At 37.2% G+C, this 18,555-nt stretch overlaps 1 protein-coding gene across 1 annotated transcript in view; it reads right to left on the bottom strand.

Annotated features, from left to right (window-relative positions):
* The window catches only part of NEB (nebulin), a 190,269-nt gene that overhangs the window by 77,641 nt on the left and 94,073 nt on the right, over positions 1–18,555 (bottom strand). The window contains 22 exon segments of the mRNA XM_033111682.1: positions 903–957; positions 959–1,005; positions 1,361–1,564; positions 2,416–2,435; positions 2,438–2,560; positions 2,563–2,725; positions 3,497–3,604; positions 4,203–4,307; positions 5,007–5,210; positions 6,027–6,194; positions 6,196–6,339; positions 7,753–7,860; positions 8,764–8,868; positions 9,716–9,919; positions 10,622–10,933; positions 11,335–11,442; positions 11,586–11,690; positions 12,713–12,916; positions 14,494–14,805; positions 16,177–16,284; positions 17,214–17,318; positions 17,782–17,985. Coding sequence (XP_032967573.1) covers positions 903–957; positions 959–1,005; positions 1,361–1,564; positions 2,416–2,435; positions 2,438–2,560; positions 2,563–2,725; positions 3,497–3,604; positions 4,203–4,307; positions 5,007–5,210; positions 6,027–6,194; positions 6,196–6,339; positions 7,753–7,860; positions 8,764–8,868; positions 9,716–9,919; positions 10,622–10,933; positions 11,335–11,442; positions 11,586–11,690; positions 12,713–12,916; positions 14,494–14,805; positions 16,177–16,284; positions 17,214–17,318; positions 17,782–17,985 — 3,216 coding nt within the window.

Raw genomic sequence — 18,555 nt, 5'->3', positions numbered from 1 at the left:
AATTGCACTAATGTAGTATCCTTCTTCTAAAGTCATACTAATTCTACACACAAAAAACTTCTGTGATCCATGAAGGCGGTACCTTCTTGAACTTGCTGAGTTGTGTAGCTAGCCACATAACTGAATTCTCTCATTTTATCTAATAGATTTTTAAGTTGATTCTCCTTTTTCTCCCATGCATATAATGATTTATTCTGCCAATAATGATAATTTTGCCTTTTTGTTTCTAATATTCATCTCTTATTCTTACTCTTATGTAATTATTTGGCTCTAATGAGAAGTCTACTTATTATTGGTTTAGTCTTCATTTATTTTGACAAGTTTTGGTAACTGTGATCGTTTTTCTTCTTTCATTGGGCTCTGTGGTAATTTGTTTATTTGTTGAAGTTCTGAGAGAATTCTCCTGTGAAATCATCTGGGTGACCCTAGCATTTGAGAGGAGGAATGAAAGTCTTTAATAACCCTCTTAATTTCTTGCTATATGTTTTTATTCTTTTTCTGGAGTCCATTTTTGGTAATGTGTAGTTTCCGAGAAAATGCTCTATAATGCAGGTTATAAAATTAATTTGTGAGTTTTGCAAAGAATTCTCATATTTTGAGATCATCTGAATCTATCATTAATTCCCCCTTGTTGTTGGTATGTCTCCTCATTCCTCTTTCATCTCTCTCGTCCTTATTCCTCTATCCCTTTTGTCATGGTGACACTGGCTCACCAGTACTGGCCTTGCCGGTGACTCAGGGGACCTGCTCCTCTCCTCACTCCTGGCCAGGCAGATGGGAAAGAGGCTTCCCTCACTCCATTAGTCAATCTTCCCTCCTTGGCTATGAAGGGTTCCATTGGTGGTATTGCAATACCACCTGGATGACTTTCCAAACAGAAGGACAGCTGTTGCAGTACTTACATTGCTCACGTTAAGAGCGTTGGCTCTGGCAAGATTAATTTTGGAGTATCCGGCATATATGGATGGAAGTTTTATCCTTGTCCCAAACTTCTCTGTACTTTGGCTATAGAAAGAATCCATAATAACACAATTACTCATAATTTGTAATTTGTTAGTTTCAGGGCGTAACTTGCAATTTTTCTGATCCAAAAATCTTTTCAGGTTAAGGTGAAAAAACACTTCTAGAATCTTTTCACATAAGTTACTCAAATTTGATATGAAATCTGTATTAAAAACTTTAATTAACATGCCTGCATTTTTGTTTAACAGTAATAAGCAATAATAAGACAACCCTCTCCATATTATTTATTAAAATCTTTGCTATCATCAATGTTATTATTATTAGATTACTAGGTTAATTATTTATCATTTACTTATAACATTAACCCAATGTGAATATAGAGAAAAAGGTGACTTACAATACTAATATTTTCAGCATTTGATTTAGCAAGGACAACTTCAGGTGTGTCAACGATACTAGTGTACTTGAGATTCACCACAGGTGTCCGATAGACACTGTCTCGTAGGATCTCCTGGGCATTTTTGACTCTCAGTACTTCGGGAGACCCATCAGGCATCCAGCCAATGCCACGCATCCACTCCAAGTCAGATTTGTAGATGGCCTGGGAAAGAAAAACAAAGTTAGCTGAAAGTAGGATTTTTAAAATTGTAGTAAAAATAGGAAACATTTTTATGTTATATTTTATGTTCCACAAACAATAATAAAAACCAAGCACTTGGCCTGACCAACATAATTCCTCATATGTACAACAGGGTTTGTTCTGCTTGTTTTCTGTGGCAGGACATCTGTGTTGGGTGCCTATGTCCATTTTAAAAAAGCAGAATGGTGTAGAAGGAGCCTCTGATTGGGGGATGCATGGAAAATGTTTGAATAATATTAGGTAATCATCATACTACTAAATGTGGACTTTGAAAGCAATAATAATGAGTTCTCCAGTAAGTTCTCCACAAATCAGCCAGAGCAATGTTTTCAAAATTTGCAGTTCAGATCTGATGTCACAATATTCCCCCATCCTATGGTTTCCCATTTATCTTATGATAAAGATCAAAATCCTCAACATGGATTAGAAGGTGAGGGATGATCTAGCACCAGTCCTTACCTGTTTTTCCAGCCTCATCTTATATGTGCTTCCCTTTTAACTGTGCATTCTGACTATGTGTCCTTTTAGTCTGTGGTTTGCATACAGCCCCCTTGCCATATGTTGGTCATTCTGCAGGAATGTCTTCTGGGTCATCCTCATGGAGGATGAAATAAACCCAGCAGTAAAGAAGGCAATTAATAAACGTGAAGATACTAAAGAGAAGTGCTATTGTAGGGAGATGTTGTGTTTCCCCAAGCTCTGGAAGGAGTGATCAGGCAAAGCTGTGGAAGGCTTCCTTCCTGGGGAGTAGCCGCTCCTCCACCCCTGCCAAGGCACCCAGCTTGGTTGCTCCTGTGCAAGCACACACGTACATCACTCTGCAGGTCGTACGCTTTCTGGCTTGGATCACATCATTCTGGTCAGGTAAGCAAGACCAGTGGTGCAGGTACTGGCGGTAGTCCATGTTGCTTGCTAGCGCCTGGCCTTCTTTGGCGGCACTGATGGACACCATGTCCCTGGGATGGAGATCTTGGCCTTGTTGTCATTGTAGGCCTTTTTGTACAGCCTATCATTCTGTATCTTCAACACATTTGCTGCCCAAACCAGTTTAGGGTCTTCCTTGGCATTGCGACATCCAATGTAATGGCCTTTCTGTTTCTCGTAAGCAGTTTTATATAGATACTGGGGGATGTGAACAGAAGAAAGATGAGTTGTTTTCCTAAACTCAGTTTCTCTAGGCAGCCTGCTCAAAATAACTCCATTCCCTTAGATTACCCTTTTAGGGGCACTGTGAGGACCTCTAAGGTTAGAACTGCGCTTCTAGATGACCCTCCAACCAATATAGGCTTGTCCAATGTTTCCCAAACTTCAGCCATTGTCACCTCACATGTTTTGCCACAAACAAGTACCTCCTGTACTTCATACTGTAAAGTCAACTTGATTCTTTGTTTCAATAAATTGATTCTTAAAGTGTAAACTTACTTAAATTTTTATTTTAAAATTCATGATTCTATCTAAATGAAACAAAATCAGTATTTTTTAAGCACACATTACAATAAATATGTAACCGTTTAGAAACAATGCTTGTCCATGTACTTCATAAAATTACACAGAAACCATCCATGCATGCTGCATTTTGAGAAACAACAGAATTCTTTTTAACCGTAAATCCCTCTAAGTGCTTGTAAAGTAACTGATACTGAGAAGGTATTGGAAAGGAAACAGAAATCTGTGCTTAAACATAAGGAGAGCAGAAGTAAGCAGAGATGCATGAGGGATGTCAAGCTGTTGTAAAAGTTGTTCTTGAATTCACGATATTAAAACAAGACACTAATAACTCCATTCTACTTAAATATAACTCTTGGGGAATTAAGTTAAAGATTAGTACACTATTATCTCCCTGTGTGTCCATTACTTAGTGTTTGTTAAAGCTGGGCAAGGAGGAGTTCTTACATCACTGGCAATATCCCTGGAAGCCTTGGCATGCTGGATCCCAATGGCATCAGCTCGTAGGTCATAACCTGTCATCTTGATGTCTTCCCACGCTTGCTGGTACTGTTTCTGCAAATGGAGATTGCAATGCCACAGTCAAACTGAAGAGGGAGCTACGGAGTCAGCATTACTGATGCGTCCAAGAATACACTTGGTTACACTGAAAATTAATCTCCTCATAAGATTTATAAAATAGGCTAGTTTCATATTGAACTTAAGTTCTAGTAGATTTTTAACGAAATTTTGTAATCTCTCCCAATAACTTTTTAAAGAAGGAAATTTAGCAGACAGTAAATCCTGTGAAAATGAGAAAAAAAACATGTATTTTTTGGCTTTTAAAAGAAAAAAATCCATGATGTACTACTAAAAACAGCGTTAAATGTTACTACACATGCATATGTATGTTTTTACGTTGTATTTTTTGGTTAAACAGCTGCATTTTCCCTTCCAACAAAGATAAGGACACACATCTCTCTATATTTCATACACACACACACACACACACACACACACACATACACACACGGCACTTATCACTAGCTTAAAGATTGGAAGTAAAAGAAATGGTAGGGAAATGCCTTTTGCTAAACTCTCTCTGCAGCTTGTTGCTGAAAGGTTCGGTTAGGCAGAAAACACGTGTAAAGCAAATGGCTGTGGAGCGCCTTACGTTGCTGATCTGCATGGCATTGATTTTGGACTGTAGCATTCCTGGAGTGTCAGCTGGCACATTCACATTCATCTTCTCTTTGTCCCAGGCATCACGATACAGTGGCTGGTAAAAATGAAAAACAAAGAATGACTGATTAGTAAGTAAGTCAACAACCACATGAATAAAATGATACGGACAATTAAAATTCTCGTTGGATGTTCTCAGATAAAAATGTAGATCGCATTTTGGTTTTATTTAGAAGGTCCCAGTAGTGACTTCAACAAGAAGAACACATTCACGTGTGACATAATGTACATGTAAAATGAGTCAGGAACATGGTAGGAACATGGATCCTTTTCTATTTACTCACATGTAATTATCTGGCAGGTAAACCCACATGGCAGGTAGTTATGACAGCCACATTGCTAAGCAAGTCCTGGCTTTCTTGGCCCAAATAACTATCATAATGTCTAATGTTGGGGCTGTCCCTGGACTTTTCAACTCACTTCATGAATGAATACCAATAAAAAGGTGGCAATTTTATGATCCTGGTATTTAACTTGTGGACTATATTACAGGTGAGGGCTCAAACTGTTCAAAGTATGTATCTGAACCTGTGGAACATGAAGGTACCCACCAGACTGATATCGACCAAAGAGTTATCTAAGTAATGAAACGTGGATTCTGTTAATGGATCGACTATATGAAATTCTGTCTGGATACACGTATCTTCAAGATTCTAACGCTGGTGTGAGCAGTTTCAAGTTCACAGAATTTTTACCGAGATTTGTTCAATTCGCACATATCGTGAACCCGGCTTACCTCACTGATCTGTAAAGCATTGATCTTTGCAAGGATGACTTCCGGAGTATCAACAATGCTGGTGAACTTGAGAGCCTCAGGTCTTACACGATACAACCTTTCATTCAGGAGATTTTGGGCATTCTTCACTCTCTCCACTTCCACAGAACCTTCTGTTAACCATCCAATACCCTTCATCCATTCCAGGTCTGATTTGTACACGTTCTACAGGAAAGAGAAGATCATAGGGTAGAGAAGAGTCAAATTAGCCTCCTAGAGCAGAGTGCCAGCAAACTGCACAAGATCTCTGTTTAAATCATCTGTTGCCCAATCCCGTGGAACTCAAAAATCCACATTAAATGTTAATATTTGGGCATTACATCTCTGGCACGCATCTCTGGGAGAAGTTCACAGTATCCTACAGGAATGGGAGCAGAGCTGACAAGTGACACTTTTAGAATAACAGACAGCAATGGCACAGAATTTTGTTTTTATATGAAGTTGAGCTTCTGTGCTCACCACTTGAAATCTGTCTTTTATGTACCACTGGGAATAACATCTGTAGGAATTTAGGAGAAAAAGGCTCTGAGATGCACATACAATGAGAAAAAAAATACACACCTATATCTATATACACTTTTCTCTCTCTATAAAAATACAAATATCTTTTTCTATATGCATCAGATAAACTTGAAATCCCACATTTCCTTATGCTTGATCTGTTTCTGACATTTAGATATCTGATCATGTAAATGTAATAGATCAGAACAGCTAGGACTGAAATTGTTTACCTAATTATACAGAATAACAATGATTTTTCATCTTGATGAATAAGGCCTTGCCACATAGGAAGTAATTCTCTATAAGATAAAAAATGTTCAGAAAATTCTACTGTAGGAAAAAAAGTGTAGAAAAATTCTACACGTCATGAAGTGCACAAATATGGTAGACTCTATTAAGATTACCATTTACATTGTATCCCTAGGGAAACACTGTGATTAGACACACATCTCTCCAAGGGTCTGGGGATAATATACATACATCACTCTGCAGTTCGTAGGCTTTCTTAGCCTGGATCACATCATTTTGATCTGGCAGGCATATCCACTGGTGCAGATAATTGCGATAATCAACGTCACTAGCCAGGACCTGGCTTTTCTTGGCTTGAACAATTGACATCATGTCCAACGGTGTATGGTAGATTCCTTTAGGACTTCTCATATACTTTCCTGTATTCTCTGTCACTCTGGATCTTGGCAGCGTGTATAGACCATACCAATTTGGGGTCATCTTGTAGGCTGCGGAAACCCACATGGTGCCCCAGTTGCTTACGATAACCTTCTTTGTATTTGTACTAAAGTTGAGACAAATCAGATAAAGAGACATAGGAAAATAATATATTAAGAGTACTTTCCATTAAACATTGTCAGAATGTTTTTTTAGCTTGAATGTAAATTGGCTCAACGTTGGCAGTCATTACATATTTCAGTTCATTTTAAGGACATTAGATAGGGTTATTTAGGTAGTTTTATAGAGGATGTGAATAAACCAAGAGGGAAATAGTATAGTGAACAAGAGTAACAAAAAAATAATAATAGCTAACATTTACCGAGGAATCACTATACACCGGACACTATTAGGAGTGCTTCAAATGGATTAGGTTGATCCATATGAAATTCCTGAGATTTTTTTAGTTAAAAATAGTTGATAGTGGTAATTATAATCTCATTGAATCCTCGCAGCATCTCTAAGTGGTAGTGTTATTATTATCACATATTTCAGATGGGGAAAACAAGGCACAATGAGCGTGACCTTTGAGGGTGACCCAAAGTTGACTGACAAGTGGAACTTAGGTCAGATAGGCCCTCAAGTGTACTGAAGGTACCTCAGGTAGGAAAAACTCATGTGTGTGGTTTAGGAGACAGACGAGAAAGGTGCATGTTCCGGGAATTGAAAGCAAGGTTGCTGGTTTGAATCAGAAAATCATAACAAAGGCCTGTGGACAAGAGTTTCCATATTGTCCACACTTATCCTAAGTGTCTTAGGACTAGAGTAAGATGGTTTCTCTTTCTTTCTTATATTTGGATAACACAGGAACGTTTGGACACAAGGGAGAAAGAAAGAACCAGGAATAAAGCTGATACTATGGCTCGACCATGTCTTTTAGAGATAAAAATGAGAAATAAGAAGGAAGAAACAGCTGCATACATGAGATAAAAAACAGAGAAGAGCCTGAAAAAAGGGAACAAAAGTGCCTTAAAGATTTGGAGCTGGGGGGCATGGAGCTTGATAAGATAATTAGCTTGACTGTTAGTAAGTTTTAAAATTACTGTTAAATGAGCTTCAAAGGTTACTAAGAGCATTATACAGAAGCCTCCAGGAAAAAGTCTTATATATAAAATGTGATTTCTATCTTAAGTCTTCTTGTATGAAACTTTCATCTGTGATTTATATTTATGGAGAATGTCATTAATATTTTGGGAATAAAATCACATTGTATTGATTCCTGAATTTTTCCCAAGAATTTTACACAGACCCTTTACAATATTTTACTTCTCCTTGGAAACAACTTAGGAGTTATTTACATATATACCTCATCAATGCTTACCTTCATGTTTTGCATCCTATTTTAATGTTTTTAAATAAAGTCTTTAGTGTAAAACAAAATGCGATTGTTTGCATAGATTAAAAAAAAAATTCTTGAAAAATACTCTCCCTATTTGTTGTACAGAGGAGAAAAACCACAAGGAAACACAAGGAGCTGTACCTCACTGGCAATTTCTCTGGAGGCTTTGGCATGCTTGATTTCAATGGCGTCTGCTCTTAAGTCATAGCCTTTCTGTTTGGCCTCATTCCAGTCTTTCTGATAGAGTTTCTGTTGAGGGAAAACACAGATTTGTTTACAAGAATTGAAAATAGAGCAAATATATTCGAAGTAGTCCTAATATGAATCATAATGTAAATGACAGCAGTATAAGAAAAGAAAGTCACTGCTGAATTCTTCTTTTGGTTATTGGCTACTTTGTGGAGTGCAGGAGACTTCTGATTAAAATTTTAAAGGTAAACATCTAAATCTAACATCTAAATGTAAACATCTGAATTCAAACTAATGTTTGAAGATTTGTATTTATCACAACAGGGTCCACATCGGAAAAAATTCCCATTACATCATACATGGAAACTGAGACCCAATGGTGAAGTTAGAGAACCTTCACAAGGTACAATATAAGATCTGATAAGATTTTTTCCTCATGTTGTCCTTTGAGTGTTTAGAGGTTTTTGCTAAAGGGATGTGACATAGCTATCACACATATCCTGCACTTTGTATATAATTAAAAGTTGTCTTTTGGCTTTTCTTATGGCCTTGAAATGACAAACAAGAAAAATTCTTGATCAATCAAAAACCTATAAAGACAGTAGAAACTGTAACCTCTTATACTTTTTTGTGTAAGAGGCATTTAACTAGGGATTTCATTATTCCTGATTAATATACAATGAAACTGAGTTGTAAACACTGCATATAGGACAATGATTTCAAGGTTGAAAGGGAGTATCAATAAGATTTGAGAATCCCAATTCTTGCAGTCCAGGCACCCAGCCACGTATTTAAAAGAGAATTTCCATTCATATTGTATTGGAAATGGTAGCTAAAAAAATTGCCTAGAACCAAAAGCTATAAGTATTTCTAAGACAGGTAATTTGTTGATTATAACACACTCCATAAGCTGACAGATATCATTCCATAAAGACATTTATACTTCATATTTATGCCTCTTACATTGCTGATTTGCAAGGCATTGATTTGGGCCTGTAGCATGACTGGCGTATCAGAAGGAATGCTGATGTTGGTTTTATCTTTATTCCAGGCTTCTTGGTACAGTTTCTGTGGAGAGACGGGAAATAGTATTTTAATACAGCAATAGAGAATGGATATCTGAAATACTCAATCTTAGCAACTATTTAACCTGGAAAAATGTTTTTATAGATGTTGGTGATGGTTAATTGTATGCGTCAAGTTGGCTAAGCCACAGTACTCAGCTATTTGGTCAAAGATTCTTCTAGATGTTTCTGTGAAGGTAATTTTTAGATGAGATTAACACATCCGTAGACTTTGGGTAAAGCGGACTCCCCTCCGTAATGTGGGTGGGGTTTGTCCAATCAGTCAAAGGCCTTCATTAAAAAAAGACTGGCCTCCCCTGAGCAAGAAGGAATTCTGCCAGCACACTTTCTATGGGCTTGAACTGCAAGTCCTTCCTGGATCCAGCCTGCTGCCCCCCCCCCACCCTGCCACCCCGCCAGTGTTGGACGTAATGACCTTCACAATTGTGTGACCCAATTCCTTGAAACCAGTGTCTCTCATACACATCCTATTGACTGTTTCTGTAGAGAACCCTGACTAATACAATGTTATACCATTGAATACGTAGCACTACGCCCCAGGTTTTAGTATTTTACAGGACTTAAATAAATATTTGTTTTCCTGAATCATAATGGAGTGACATTTTTCATCTTAGTGCTTCCAAGTATGTGTGTGTAGTCGGGGAAAAGCACGTTGGCATTCATCAGATCTCTACTTTGCGTGTGCCTTCACTGAACTAGTCAAGAGATTCCTGGAGTTGCTCCCATCACTACCGTCTTTGAACAGGAACAGTCCACTTGCTCCGTGTGGGTGGACTCATCTGAAAACAGAGGCCCACAAAAGGGAAGCTTGGTAGTAGGACGGTTCTTACCTCACTGATTTGCAGAGAATTGACTTTTGCCAGGACAACTTCTGGAGTGTCAACAATGGAAGTGAATTTCAAGGCTTCTGGTCGTGTCCTGTAAAGTCTTTCATTCAGCAGGTCTTGAGCACCCTTTACCCTGGTCATTTCTACTGAGCCTTCTGGCATCCAGCCAATGCCACGCATCCACTCCAGGTCTGCTTTATACACATTCTAAAAAGATAGCAGAAATTTTGTTCCGATGTTAGACACACCATTCCTTAATTGAAAAATAAAGTTCATGAGATTGAGGGAGTGATAAACACAGAAGCGGGTGGTTCCAAAAAAGTAGGACCTGAGATTTTACATGACGTCGGGTTTTAATATCAATGACAGAGTAATTTGTAAAAGCACAATTCTTTATTCTAGCCATGAATAGGAATAAAACAGTCATAATATTCAATTGCACGGTAACTATTTGATATTTTTAAAAATTATATGACCGAAACATTTTAAAAAGGAAATTTTGTTGGATCTCATTCAACTTTCATCCTGTAATAACTGACCCAAGGAAAGTACATTGAGTGTTTTGGATATACAGTAGTTGCAGTGTTTTTTTTTTTTTTTTAACTTTTATATAATTTATGTTTATCTGAAATATATTTTCATTGCCCGAAAATAAAAACGATATGGAGTAAATAGTCTGGAATCTAGGCCAGGGAATAAAGGACATGGCCAAAGCAGGGTTCTTTATCTATATTCTTTGCTCCCATAAAATAACTCCGAAATATGGGGTTTTACAATTAAACCGCAGGAATGGCACCCCCCGGGGTTGTGTAGCACACAACGCATGGGTCTCTCCACAGATGCACTGACAGGACAATTAGTAAATCTACGCCCGCCCGCTCCGCCTTTCCCAGAGTTCATGTTACGTACATCACTCTGCAGTTCATAGGCCTTCCTTGCTTGGATAACGTCGTTTTGATCAGGTAAGCATGTCCAGTGATGCAGGTAATTTCGGTAATCAATGTCACTGACTAGAGTCTGACATTTCTTGGCCAGCAAGATGCCTAACATGTCCACTGGGCTGCTGAACTTGGTCTTCCACTTCTGGAAGTCCTTCTTGTACTCTCTTTCACTTTGAATCTTCCCTGCGTGTATCGCACACATAATCTTGGGGTCGTCTTCAACACTCTGGGCTCCAACGTGGTGACCTTTCTGTTTTTCGTATGCTTCTTTGTATTTGTACTAAAATGTCAGGAATACAGGGTTAGAAACCCAGTTCTAAGACCATATACATGCTGACAATTACAGACAACACAAACACAAGCAAACGGATACAAAATAAGAATTTTGTATTGCAAATATTTTTGGCATCGCTGAACAATTTTAAACTAACATTTTATTCTATCATAAACATAACTGCAGTGTAATCATACATCTTCATTGGTGGAACCCTTTCCCGCAGCAACTCTAACTACAATTCCAAAGTGTATTTTTCTTCTCTATGACAACAAAGGGAAAGGCTTTCGGAGACAGGAAGCAGGACTGGAGGGATGCACATGCAGGCAGTTACTGAGTGTGGCCCACCAGCCGCACTATGGCTGTTCAACAATGTGAAACCAAGGGGTTAGATGGAGCGCACTTACGTCACTGGCGATGTCCCTTGAGGCCTTGGCACTTTTGATGGAAATAGCATCAGCTCTCAGGTCATAGTCCTTCATCTTTGATTCATCCCATCCCTTGGTGTAAAGTTTCTATGTGAGGGACAATATACAACAGAGAAATGAAAGTGTTACAAAAAGTTAATAGGCCAATCCCAGAAAGGAAGGTGGTAAGATAGAAGAAGTACTTTCATTGCTCCTGGAAAGGCTTACACAACAATCAGGAAGTCTCTTACTTGGCTGATATTGACAGAATTGCTCTTGGCTAGCATGATTTCTGGGGTGTCCGGCATCACGTGGATGGAAGTTTTGTCAGCATCCCAAGCTTCCGTGTATAAATGCTATGAGGAAGGTGAGGTAAAACCCTTTGTTAAAGTGAATACATTACAGTTATTATCAAATTTAACTGTAAAATAGGTTTTTAAAGGTTATTTGGAGGTGAGGGAAGCAAAAGGGTAGTGTGGAGAGTGAAACATGGCAATATTTAAACAGCTGTATGATAGTTTCATAGCTAATATGACACCACATAATAATATCAATTATTATTCTTTTCATCCAGTGAAACTCAAGTTTACTCATAGGACCTCCCAGGGTGGAGCTTGGCTGTAGAACTATAGTACAGTAGAAATCCCTAGACCTCAAAGTCAATCCCAAGTTCAAACCCAACTCCACTATGGCCAAACTGTGTGATCTTGAGAAAGGTACATAATGCACCACATTCCTCATTTCTTAGAGGGGGATAATTATATCTCTTTTTATTGCACATTTTTTTGAAGCTAAACCACAGCATGTAAAACGCATGAGTCACAGTAAGCACTCAACAAATCTTATGGTGTTTCTTATTGTTAGTATCACTGCGGTTGCTGTGAATGGGTGTGGTATAGAATAGAATTTCTGGAGTTTTAATATCCCTCACTCTGGAGTTTGCTCAGGAGCCAATTTCATATTCTGTATTGAGCATTCAATCTTACTATCTGAATGTTTGGAAGATGTCCAGGCAGGTGTGGGAGAATTCAGAAAAGTTCAATTCAATCTAAAAGGTGCATATTGAGGGCCTACCCACTGGATAAAAAATTAACCCAGGCCCAATAAACAGATTGCTAGAACTCAGAAAAAAAGAAGTGATCATCTATCTTGTGTAACAAAACTGAAAGCAACACTAGCAGCTGACTTTTCAAAATTGATTTCCACACCTATGGTAGAAGAGTAAACCAAGCAACTAATCCGAGTTGTGCCTGGCACTGCTATAAACACTGTTTCCCAGACGTTAGAATGAAATGCTAAATGGTTATATATTTCTCACTTTATGACCTGCATCAGAGGGAGGTCTGACTCAAGCAACTGGAAACAGCTGGAGACTAACCTTGCTCATTGTCAGGGCATTACTCTTTGCCAGCACAATTTCTGGGGTGTCTGTGATGCATGTGAATTTGAGCTGGTCTGCAGGCTGGCGGTACTTCCTGTCACTCAGGATTTCTCCGGCTCTCTTCACCTTCTCGACCTCAACAGAGCCAATGGGCACCCATCCAACGCCTCTCAGCCACTCAAGATCAGCCTTGTAAATAGCCTGGTAAATAAAATAATGCAAATATTTATAGACATTATCTTGACCGCCTGGTGTCTGATCTTGATTTAGCATATACAGATGATGGGTAATTCTGAATCTTACTCGTGTAAATTCCTGGGAAGACCCACAGGATTGCCTTATTTTGGTATAGAATAGCTAGGTAAACACTTTGTCCCTGAAGGTAGCCAATGTTTGCTGTTTTAAAGACCCATGAAATCTCTCTAATAATACGTGATTTCACTGATACAAAACCATTTTAAGGAAATTACTGCCTGTCTCCTGATATAAAGAGTTTATTTTCTGATTTAATTTCCCAAAACTCCTTGTGTGGGAATAATACTATGATAGAATACATTTTGTTCCTATCTCATTGGGCAATGGCCTTCACAGCCAGTCGTGTAATATAAAGAAAGGATGACCACTGCCGGCTGACTACATGTTGAATTAATGTGTTTTCTGGAGACAACAAAACGGGAGTCTTTTTCCATATGATTCTGTATACATGCTTCTAAGCCAAAGAGTACATATATTTTTCCTCTTATTTATCTTATTTTTCAGTCCCCTTTTTGTGTTATAATTCAAGTAAAAAATATTTTTTTATGTTCCATTTTTCTTCTTTGAATTTAAATAATTGGTTGAAGGAGAATTTTTCTCATTAGTAAGGATAACAGTTCTTTTTATTTTTATGGATTTTTGGGAAATTCTTTTTTACAATGCCACTACTTTTATCATTGTTTCAAAAGTGACAACCTGTGAGAGCCTGATGTAAAAAACAAGGAGCTACTAAATCAATGAGGTAGGATTTGAGTCCTAAGGACAATTTATTGGCCGACAACAAAGTGCCTAACATATTCCTAGGAGCTATTGTTTTCAGCTTCTTAGATTAATTATCTCAATGTATAATTCATACCTAAACTTCTTTTCACATGTTGTAATAGACATTTTCAATAAGTTGTCAGAAAAATGATAATGCAATCAATTCATTTGGAAAATTAGGGTGTTAAACGAGGAATTCTTAACCGGGCACCAATGAACTTGGATAGGAAAAACATACCTTTATTTTCATTAACCTTTAACTGAAATGTAGCATTTCTTTCAGTTATAAGTTTAGGCAAGAGTCATAGTAGACACACTACATGGGACTTAGCCAGCAAAGAAATCACAAATATTTTCCTATCCTCTTACAGTTGTTGCAGACATCTTGGAATATTTATCCCAATCAATTCTTTGCAGTTAAATTAGTTATTATACCCACTGCTAGATCTTTTTAGAGTGTTAATAAAAAAAAACATATATATTAGTACATCACAGACTTAGTTTAATATTTTGATAACCATATTTTGATGTGATTGGTTTCTTTTGAAACATACCTATATATATACATATATACATATATATACAGATATATGTCTATAAGTATATATATATATTTTTTATTTTACACATTTCATGACATTGTCCCGAGAAGTTGCTCATAGGTTTTACCAGGCTGCCAAAAGATTCCATGGCACAAAAAAAGTTAGAAACTCTTTTTAAAATCTTTTAAACATGTGCAAAAGAATGCTAGGTCCACTCACATCACTCTGAAGGTCATAGGCCTTCCGAGCTTGAATGACGTCGTTCTGATCTGGCAGACAGGTCCACTCATGAAGCGGATGCTTGTAGTCTATGTCACTTACAAGGATCTGGCACTTCTTGGCCAGCACCACCCCCAGCATGTCCACTGGGCTGCTGTACTTGGTCTTCGACTTCTCAAAGTCTTTCTTGTACTCCCTGTCACTCTGGATCTTCGCCACATGCATGGACCACATCATCTTGGGGTCATCCTTAATGTCCCGGGCCCCAATGTGGTGGCCGAGCTGTTTCCGGTAGCCTTCCTTATACTTGTACTGAGAAAAAACAAAAGGGGTATGAGTCTAATGATAAGAACATCTCACGTAGATCACATTTTATAGTTTCATACACACGTATTTCTTTTGATTTTTCCCTACCACTAGTGTGAAGGAGAAGGGTTACTATTTTCAACCCCATCGTATAAAATAGAAACCTAAAACCTAGAGGGGTTAAGCGATTTATTTGTTCAAGGTCACATCATAAGTAGGTGGCAGAGCTGAGACTAGAATGGAGTCGCTTGTGGTCCCTAATATTTTCCCCCTTCTCCTAAAGTATACTACCTAGTTTACATTTGATTGCTTAACAAGTAAAGGTAAAACATCTTATGTAATCTAAAAGAGGATCTGCTCAATTTAAAGATGTAGCTATTTTTTCCTGAAAATGCTTTGATATTTAGAATATTCTAGAATAGATCCCTTGTAATTAGAATTTATAATGAATTCCCTGGTCGAGGATATGGGCTACATTTAGATAGTTTCACCAGAAATTACCTCCCTTATTAGCCTGTCAGTGTTACTGATCTTTCACCATGAGAGGCCCATGTCTTGAGTCAACACTCTACTGCTTTTTAAAACTCAAGAATAACATGTTATGGTCCATTTTACCATGAAATGATTGTAGCTTAAGATTGTAGCTTAAGCTTCCCCAGCTTAAGAGCCAGAAAATGTTCATGTAACAGAAGGAATGAGATCCTAGGGCATGGGGTCCTCCTAGAAAAAGGAAAGTCTGTATTTGGGTTCTAAGCAGCCCTGGTACAAAATTAGGGCATTAGATGTCCTCAGGAAATGTTTCTCATGAGAAGGGAAAGACTAGAGAGAAGAGACAAATGGGTACTGAGAAAAAGCTTCACTTACTTCTCAGTTTGTTCTTGTAATCAGTTAGGGGATCTTGGTAGGGAAACCTCACTAAAAGTTACAAAGGATGAACCAAAACTCTAAAACGCACCCATCACCTAGTCTTCCTTTGATGCCAAAATAAATGGATAGAAGTAGTATGAAAGTGTTTACATTGGCTGATTTGCATGTGCTATCAATGTTTTTTTTTTGTTTTGTTTTTTTTTTTAACAAACATCTGGGTCAACTGCTGCTCAATTTCTGACACTCAAAAATATGGACCCATTTTTAGTGTCCATAAAACACTTATTTCTTTTAAAAGATATACCTCTGTCTTTGACTGATTAACAGGTATAATGGACATAGTATCTTGTGCTTTTCTTTGTTTTTATTTGCAACTTTGTATATTAGGGAATCCCTACACGAAATTGAGATGTTTAGGTACAATAAAAATTCTGTCAAGAAAAACTACAGAATCTTCCATTTCTGAACATCTTTGAATAAGAAATGCCTCTTCCAAAAACATCAACTTACATCACTAGCAATATCTCTTGAAGCCTTGGCAGCTTGGATTGGAATGGCATCCAAACGTAAGTCGTAGCCTTCCTTCTTGGACTCTTCCAAAGCAAGTTTATAGAGTTTCTGTAGGAAAGAGAGTCATTAAATCATTCCTCCTTTCATAAAAATTAAATCTGTTAATTATTAAATTTTTTCCATCCTCATTTAAACTGCAAATCTACAAAGTCAAGTATTAGGGTGGGTTTATATAAAACTTGGCTTTGCAGGCACTCAAGAAATTTGAGGAACATGTTCTAAACTTTGGGATTTTCATTGAAAAATTTCAAAAATTTTGGGAGAATATCAGCATGTGGTTGCCAAAATTTTGTTTTGCCAAATAAGCACATATTTAAAAATACCAACTATTTACTATCACTATCATAATATGAAAGAAAGGCCATCTTAATACTAAAGACGGGGAAAGAATAAGGCAGTATTTTAGAATCGTGTGTATTTAGATTCATAAAAAACTCAATGCATTGTCCTTTTTTTTCCTCTCTCTCATTTTGCTGTGGACTAATACAACACACTGTGACTGATCGATAGAGTAGCATTTCGGAATCATCGCCCGGTTGAAAATGTTGATCCTGAAAGAGACGCCTAGAAAAATGCTTGCAAATAATATTATGTGGTAACCAGGACATTAATGAAAACAATACTGAGCATGATAACTCCCCAGGGTCCAAACCAGTGCCTACCTACTAAATAGATGAATTAAAAAAAAATGACTTGATACCCACACTGACCTGTAAGGGAAGGCTTTAGAAGTATAATTCCTATTGCAATATTTCTCCATAAGCATTCCATTCCCTGATATTCTGTTGCTAAAAGGCTGGCCTACTTTGAGGACCTACCACATAGTCCAAAACTGAATCAAGAGACAACTATCTCTTTTGCTGACAATGTTAATTTGAAGTATGTATAATAAATTAGTAAAAACATTTCACTAAGGAAACAGTTCCAATAGTTCATTTTTGCATTTCTGTTTATTATAAGATCAATAGTTTACTCACATCACTGTAGTTTATTCGGTTGAGTTTGGCTAGCATGATTTCTGGTGTGTCAGGCATGACATGGATTGTTTTCTTATCCTTGTCCCAGGCTTCTGTATATAAGCGCTATTAGAAGAGAAAAAAAAAATGAGAAAATTATGTCGGAGCTCACAGACTTTTTTTTTGATAATGTGCCACTCAGCTCTCCTGTATACAAAGTAGAAATAAAATTATTAAAGTTGCAAAAACTCCTACCTTTCATGTAGATGAATTACTTTTATCAAGAGTATTAACTATTTCATTGATTTAGTGTTTTCACTCTTTCTTATTAAAATTATTTAACAGTTCTGCAAAGTATAATTGGGTTGTGGTATTCAAATTTTGTAATTATAAAATATAACAGCACATAGTATTTTTAACATCAGTTTGATATTTTGAAGTATTACTAAGTAACTATGGTATTATAATGGAAAAATCATTTTTAAAGGTATCATAAATCCTATAGGAATAGTTAAAATGTGATATGTCAGAATTTTTACCTTGTTCTATAGTGAATTCTGATATCTAATGGTGAGAAGTGAAGACTCACCTTATTCATGTTTATAGCATTGCTCTTTGCCAACACCTGCTCCGGGGTGTCAGTTATGCTGGTAAATTTCAGTGCATCTGGACGCTGACGGTAGATAGTATCACTCAGTATCTCTGTGGCCCTCTTGGCTTTAACAACTTCCAAGGAGCCAATCGGAACCCAGCCAATACCTTTCATCCATTCAAGGTCTGCCTTATATAAATTCTGCAAATCAACAGATAAAAAAATGTATTTATTGACTAGTATTTCAGATTCATAGTCACAAAATGGCTCATACTAGAGAAATACAAGAGCATAGATGAACAGACAAGGCTACTAGCACAGCTAATCACTCATTCATAAATATTGTTGACTCCTGAGTATATTTTTTTTGCCTAAGCCTTTTTTTGGTACAGAGGATTGTACCGAGAATGATGAGAGATCTTTTTAAAAACTAGAAGACACAGTCAAGCCCTTGAAGATACTACAAAATTTTTACACAAGATAATTTATTAAATATTTCACTAGTTATTCATTTTATTTTACTCTCAATAGGACATGCTGATCGTTAATAAGAATTAGATGATTTGTTTTGAAAAAGACAAGAATGTCTTAGTATTTTCCTGTCAGTTGGAATTAAATTTGAATATTTTTAAAAACAATTTAGCAGAAAATAATTCTGTTCCCTCTCTCCACACTACCATCCATTGACATACACATACATTTCTATCACTTGAGCCGAAAATGTGCAGCTATGTATTTGGGAGAACTAAGTTTCCATCTAACTCAGGCAAA

Source organism: Rhinolophus ferrumequinum, chromosome 8 (genome assembly GCF_004115265.2).
Source record: "Rhinolophus ferrumequinum isolate MPI-CBG mRhiFer1 chromosome 8, mRhiFer1_v1.p, whole genome shotgun sequence".
In the NCBI taxonomy this organism is placed as follows: domain Eukaryota; kingdom Metazoa; phylum Chordata; class Mammalia; order Chiroptera; family Rhinolophidae; genus Rhinolophus; species Rhinolophus ferrumequinum.
Note: the sequence above shows the minus strand (reverse complement) of the source record. Positions and strands in the feature narration are given on the sequence as shown.